Raw genomic sequence first — 7,701 nt, forward strand, 5'->3', positions numbered from 1 at the left:
ACCTCTTAGAATCTCTTGCGGCACCTCTTAGAATCTCTTGCGGCACCTCTTAGAATCTCTTGCGGCACCTCTTAGAATCCCTTGCGGCACCTCTTAGAATCCCTTTGGCACCTCTAGAATTCCTTGTGGCACCTCTTAGAATCCCAGGCACCTCTAGAATCTCCCAGGCACCTCTAGAATCCTCCTTGCGGTACTCTATGGAATTTGGATGAATGACTCTGGGAGACGCATATAAGAAACGGCTCATCAGGTATGCAACGGTAGTCTAAAGCTCACTCCAGACCTGCCACCCACGAGAGAGAGAGAGAGAGAGAGAGAGAGAGAGAGAGAGAGAGAAAGAGAGAGAGAGAGAGAGAGAGAGCAAAGAGCACATAGATAGATAAACAGAGAAAGAGAGAAGAATGGGTACGTAAGAGAGAAGAGAGAGAGAGAAAAAAAATAAAGAATGAAAAGAAAGAAGAGGGAGACAGATTGGCAGATAGATAAACAGCGAATGTAAAAGAGAGAGAGAGAGAGGGAGAGAGAGAGAGAGAGGAGAGAGAGTGTGTGTGTGTGTTGTGGGCCATAAATTAGTAGTGACAGGAGTAAAAGATGGAAGGAGAAAAAAATAGGAAAAGGAAGTAAAAGGAGAGAAAAAAGGGGAAGAGAATGAAAGGAAGGAGTAAATAGAAGAGAAGATGATAAAGGAAGCATAATCCAAAATCTACAAGGAAATGAAATGAATTCCATTAGAGAAAGAGGAGAAGAAGAAATAAGAGAAGATAAAAAGAGATTGGCTATTGGTGGATGTGTGTGTGTGTGTGTGTGTGTGTGTGTGTGTGTGTGGACATGCAGGTCATTCAGTAGAGGGACAGCAAAGAGTTTCACCAGGTCAAACACACCTAACTTTTCTTTCTTTCTCTCTCTCTCTCTTCACGTAGTTCGTACCCACGGAAGATAATGGTGTGTGTGTGTGTATATGTGTGTGTGTGTGTGTGTGTGTGTGTGTGTCGCAAGTACCAGCAACGCATTATGCAACAAGTGAACTACTCGGCGCATGTGTAAGAATGGTCGCTAATGCGTCTCGTTAGTTACCTTAACGACGCACTTACAGACTTCGTGCTGCTCCGGGATGTAGGCCAATCAGAGAGCCTCCTACCTGCGTTTATCACCACCACATTATCTTAATATAGCGGTGGACAGGGCGCACCTATAGTCATAATACAAACAGCATCAGAATATTTTTTAGAGCAATGGACTTGATGTTAAATGGAGGGAGAAATGGGAGAGAGGGAGAGGAAGGGTGGAAAGGGGGGAAGGGAGAGAGAGAGAGAGGAAGGGTGGAAAGGGAGAGGGGAAGGGAGAGAGAGGAAAGGTGGAAAGGGAGAAGAGGAAAGAGAGAGAGAGAGTAGTGAAAAATAGTGGAAAATGGAAAAGAATAGGAGACAGAAAGGGGGGTTGAAAATTAAGAGGGAATGGGAGACAGAGAGGAGGAGGATGACAAATGGAGAGGAAAATGGAAATTGAGAGGAAGAGGAGAAAGAGAGGGGGTGACAAATGGAGAGGAAAAGGGAAAAGCATAGGAGAAAGAGAGAGAGAGAGAGGGGGGGGGAAACGAAGAGTATAGGAAAGAAGAAAGGGAGTGAAGGAATGAGAAATGACGAGAAAACGGAAGAGGAGGGGAAAGAAGGGAAGGGAGGTGGAAAGGAAGAGAAAGGGAGAAAAAGAGAGAGACAATTTCTTTTTTAACATAAAGTGATAAAGTTAGGTTAGGTTATGCTAGGCTACACACACACACACACACACGCACACACAGTCACACACACACACACACACACACACACACACACACACACACACACACACACACACACACACACACACACACACACACACACAGTCACACCTACCAAAACATGATGGCGTATTTCCAGCAAGCGATCACCTGGTCTTATATTGTATACTTAATATCCTGCAATGATCATTTATCCCAAGTAGGTATGTTGAGTGTATGTGTGTGTGTGTGAGTGTATATATGTGTGTGTTTGTGTGTCATTATATAAACAAAACTCCAACATTCATATTACATAACAAAACCGTCATCATATATTACTCCCTGTCTCTAAATACCTAACTAATGTGAGATTTTTTTTCTTAATCCTGTACCCACTTTGAATGACCACCTTGACACCAGTACTTATCTCCTGGGGGGTCTTGACACGGTTATTACCCAGCCTTGACAACCAACTCAGCCACTACTTTGTCTTCAACACTTAATATTTAACGGAAAATTATCATAACTCTGGGATCATTTACAACTCTTATTTTAATCCACTGTGATATTTAATTATTTTTTATCTTTTATTTTTGTCATTTTGTTTAAGGTGATATTGTATATGTTGTGTTCAGATTAAAATTATCACATTCTTTGATTTATTAACATATCTTACGGTCGGAATTGATTTATAACGACTTAATAGCTTAACTAGTTTTCGATTTTCCTTAATACTTGTTACTATTTTTTTATGGGATTATATTAATGGTAGATATAATAGCACTCATTTAATCCCACATCTTTAATTAATACCTAAACGTATAAGTACAGATAGATAGATAGATAGATAGATAGATAGATAGAAGAGATTATAGCTCATTAAAAGTTGTCAAATTAGTATCTTAACTTTATGGTCTTAAATTAAAAAAAAAAAAAACATAACTTAAAAAAAAAATTACAACTCTCTCATACAGCAAAACAACAACAGCAGCAACACAACTTATACAACAAGAACACAAACTTAAAAACATCAATAACAACAACAATAATACAAATTACTCATACAAAAGCAACAACAAAAACATACACACCAACAAGAACAACAAAGAAAAAGTGACTTACTCTGGGTATAAACTCTTCTAGTTCCTCCTCTTCCGCTTTCTTCATTTCTCCTATAAAGTCAGTTGATTCAATCCAGGTAGGGTAAGTCCCGGTGTACCTTAACGACTGTACCGGTGGACCGAGAATGAGGAAGAAATGTGATATAATGAACCACTGGAACTGGACCGGTACACGGGAGGGAGGGAGAGGGTGTGACTGAACCAATGGAACTGGACCGGTACACGGGAGAGAAGGGAGGGAGGGAAGGAAGGGGTGAGACTGAACCAATGGAACTGAGACGGTGGACCAAGGGGGTGGGGTTATACGGAAGGTGAGATAATGAAGTAATTAACCTTGAAGGTAGGAACAGTATGGCATATCAGATCAGGTGTGTGTGTGTGTGTGTCTGTGTATGTATGTATGTATGTATGTATGTATATATGTATGTGCTAGTATAAAAGTGTATAAAGGAAAAATTCTAGGAATGATTCAGTTTGATTCCAAGTAAAATTATATATTAAATTTTTAGGAAGAACACGAAGAAAAGTTATGCTCTGTTATTCGTTAAGTAGTTAAAACAGAGAGAGAGAGAGAGAGAGAGAGAGAGAGAGAGAGAGAGAGAGAGAGAGAGAGAGAGAGAGAGAGAGTATTAAGAAGAAAGAAAGAACAGAATAGTAATACGAAACAGAGACAGACAGACAGGCAGACAGACAGACAGACCCACGTGACCCCCCAAACAAAATTACTCACAATGCGACACGGGAAGTTGTGCACCGCTGTGTCCTCCCTCCTGACAGTAAGGAAGGCCACGGAGCAGTTCTGTTTGGCTGCCTCTTCCTTCCCCGTCAGTAGTTCCTCGTCTCCTCCGACGATCTCCGTCTCGTTCGTGAATCTCTTCGTGATATTCGCGTCTTCTGGACTGTTCGTACTCGTCTCGTTCGTGAAACTTATCGTGATATTCGCCTTCTGGATCATCTTACCGTCTCGTTCGTTACATTCCGCTTCCTCTGGACTGTATTGTACCGTCTCGTTCCGTAAAACTCGTCGCGGTATTTTCGTCTTCTGACTGTTCGTACCGTCCTGTCTGTGACATCTGCGTCTTCGTGGACTGTTCGTGCCTCGTCCTCTGTCTGCAAACCTATCGTGATATCTGCGTCTTCTGACTGTTCGTACCGTCTCTGTTCGTGAAACTCGTCGTGACATTTTCGTCTTCTGGACTGTTCGTACTCGTCTCGTTCGTGACATTCGCTTCCTCTGGACTGTTCGTACTCGTCTCCTTCGTAAAACTTATCGTGACATTCGCTTCCTCTGGACTGTTCGTACTCGTCTCGTTCGTGACATTCGCGTCTTCTGGACTGTTCGTACTCGTCTCGTTCGTGAAACTCGTCGTGACATTTTCGTCTTCTGGACTGTTCGTACTCGTCTCGTTCGTGAAACTCGTCGTGACATTTTCGTCCTCTGAATTGTTCATACTCGTCTCGTTCGTGAAACTCGTCATGACAATTTCGTCTTCTGGACTACTCGTACTCGTCTCGTTCGTGAAACTCGTCGTGACATTTTCGTCTTCTGGACTACTCGTACTCGTCTCGTTCGTGAAACTCGTCGTGACATTTTCGTCTTCTGGACTACTCGTACTCGTCTCGTTCGTGAAACTCGTCTTGACATTTGCATCGTCTCTACAGTTCGTACTCGTCTCGTTTGTGAATCTTGTCGAGACATTCACGTCATCTGTACTTGCCTTCAGCAGGAGTACCATTATCGACCCCATCAGGAAGAACAGAAGGGTAATCGATAAGTGCACAACCTTAGGTGGCTTTGGTAACCCAGCCTGGTGTCTATTATCGTCACCAATCATCTGTCCTAATTCCGTCCTTTACAAAGACGCAATTTTCACTTTATAAAAACAAAACTCACCATCAAAAGTGCATTAATATCGTAAAATAATGTAATCGTGTCCCCGTGGTGTGACCTAAGGAGTCAATGTGTTGTTTCTTGAGGCGTTGAGAGAATCACAAATGCTGGAGACACAGAGGACAGCATCTGAAGGCCGTAGAAAGAAGGTGGAGGAATTAATCACATTCGCTAGGAACCACAGCGCTGTTATCTCATCGAATCTGGATAACAACAGACGCTGGGAGGTTCTCAGGGTGTCTCAGTTACCACAGACGCTAGAGAACCGCTGACACTTTAAGAACCACAGATTATAAGACCTCTACTTTCACCACCACAGCTTGAAAGGAAGGAAACAGTGATGGGTGTTCACTGCACTAGGTCTGGCTTTTCACTGCGGCTCTAACACTGGCTAACAGCTGATCGTACCCCACACGTTTTGTCAACAGTGTAGGGAAGGTTTACTAACTGGTCCAGCCGCTGGTGTTGTGAGAGAAAGGCGTCAAACACCGTAATCAACCCTGACTAACATCAGCCATAAGTGTGTAGCTAAATATTACACCTTTCGTTATCGAGTTTCGGGGCTACGAAGGACAACACTAGCATACATATTATTATTATTACGTTACATTCTCCTGTTTTGAGCACTGATTGGAGAGGACATATGAGGGATTATACCTGAAGACTTAATGCCCTTAATATCAAAGTTACCCTTCCAATGTTTACACGTTGGCTAGAGGTGAATGTTCCTATGTATTTATAAAACTTTTAAAGGGTTTTACTCCTTCCACGAGAACAATACATTGTTCTATTAAAAAAAAGAAACTCATTGTTTTTACTCAGTTGTTATAGATGTTACCTATTGAAGAACTTTTCTTATAGATGCAGTGCAGTGATCAAACTGTCTTGATATCGTTTTGTTAATAATAATAATAATAATAATAATAATAATAATAATAATAATAATAATAATAATAATAATAATAATAATAATTATAATAAATATTTTTGATTTTGTTGTAGGTAATATGTGAAAGTCCGATTTATTCCCTCAATACTTATATTTTCTTGATCTTTTATATTTTTTCCACAGTAAGAAAACAACACAAATCAGGGTCACCTAAAGATTAGACACCCTAAGTTATTGCACCTGAAAATTAACCACCTTATACCTGACCTAACCTAGCCTAGCTGAACCTAACCTTACCATTAGCGTTAGGGTGTTTATTCTCCAGGTGCAATAATCTGGTTGGCTAATAATCGGTTTATTGCAGTAAGGTGTTGGGCGTGTCTGCTTCTCAGTCATCGTGTAGGTCGGGTTGATATGGTTGTGACACACTGTGTATATATGACCTGAAAGACTATGACGCACAATGTATAAGGCGTGTAAGACTATGTCACAGTGTATAGGACTCGAAAATAAAAACACACCGTGTGTACATTTCACAATTGAATGACGCACTTCGTTTATAACTCATTAAGTAAGTAACACACCGTGTGCAAAGACACGTCGTGAGTATACGCCGTGACACACCACAAGTGAGTAAGCGACACACGTTGCGTTAGTGACTCATGGTGAGCGTGACAGAGTGTGTGTGCGGGTACGTTGGTCAGCCTCCTTCCCTCTCCCTCTCTGGCGGTCTCAAACAATGCTTATCACCAAACCAAAACAAAGTTTGTCTATTACCAAACACTGGCCGAGTCGCTTTCAACACCGTCCCCATTACGTCGCCGCTGTGGCCAGTAACAACGTCAATATTTTCACACAGTGACCTTCGGCGCCTTCTGCAGACAACCCCTAGTTCGGAAGGGGATGTTATTTCTCTTTTAAGTTTCCCCTTAACACAGAGTATCCTTTTAGAGACTTTGTTTTTCTTTAATACGGACTATCTTTATCAATTAAACTGGGTTTTGTCTGCCTGTACGCCCGAAGAGGCTGTCTCCACCCAGTCTCCCTTCAACAGACTCTCTTTACTGATACTGAAGCTGTTTTCTTCCACATACTGGCTGGTGTTTTTTCTTCCATAAGATTATATACATTTGAAGAAGCTGTTTTAATAAATATTTCTCCTCAATACACACTGTGTTCACCTGACACTTCCGTCTACTGTGATACAGACAGCCTTCATTTATATAGGGGCTGTGTTTTAATAGCTATCAAACCCTATTCCTAAAACCAATACTTAGAACATCTGTTTGATTGTCTTTCTTACTTTAAACGGCTCTTACTTATAAAGGAAGAGCTGTTTGTGTTTAAGGTCTCATTATTGTTGACTAAATTTACTGCAGAAGAGAGAAGGTATAATACTCCTACACAGTTAAACCTTCTCCAGTCAGCTTCCAGATCTAATTCTGTATCACCTCGCTCTCTCTCACCTCCTGTTAGCTATCTCTCTTCAAAAGCAAACTCCTTTCCTGATAATCTCTCACTCTACTTCAGGCCTTCAGGATGACGTAGAGATAAACAAATAAACACACACACACACACACATCACTTCCTTGTCGCCCTACCACCACCTCCTTCCCTTCTCCTTACACGACCTTGCTCCCTCCATCCTCCTCTCTACCACCCCCTTTCCTCCCCCCTCACCACCCCTTCCATACCAAAGTCCTCACCTCCCCTTCACCACAATCCCCCCTAACCTTCCCTCCTCAACACTATCACCACCGTCCCCACTCCCTACCTCCTTCATCCTTCCCTACCCCCTCCTCACCACTACCCCCTTCCCCTCCCCAGCGTCTCCAGGTGACCACACCCACAACATCGCCCCCGCCAGTCACACATTAGAGGTAATAACAGGTTTGCATTCACTCGACCAATGTTCAAATAAACACGGAATTACAGCGACAACCTCGGCCACCTAAGACCCGCGTCACAAAGGTACTGACACACACACACGTCGACCACCTGCTAGCCCTGGCTCCTTCCTCCTGAGAAATTCTTAAGATTTTTTTTT

The 7,701-nt window shown here is 42.2% G+C and overlaps 1 protein-coding gene across 1 annotated transcript; it reads right to left on the reverse strand.

Annotated features, from left to right (window-relative positions):
• Positions 1–3,992: 3,992 nt before the first annotated feature.
• On the reverse strand, positions 3,993–4,610 carry LOC121863671 (cell wall protein DAN4-like). Its single transcript, XM_042362421.1, has one exon. The coding sequence runs from the start codon at positions 4,608–4,610 to the stop codon at positions 3,993–3,995; it is 618 nt and encodes a 205-aa protein (XP_042218355.1).
• Between the last annotated feature and the right edge of the window lie 3,091 nt (positions 4,611–7,701).

Source organism: Homarus americanus, unplaced genomic scaffold, assembly GCF_018991925.1.
Source record: "Homarus americanus isolate GMGI-L3 unplaced genomic scaffold, GMGI_Hamer_2.0 scaffold43308, whole genome shotgun sequence".
NCBI lineage: Eukaryota > Metazoa > Arthropoda > Malacostraca > Decapoda > Nephropidae > Homarus > Homarus americanus.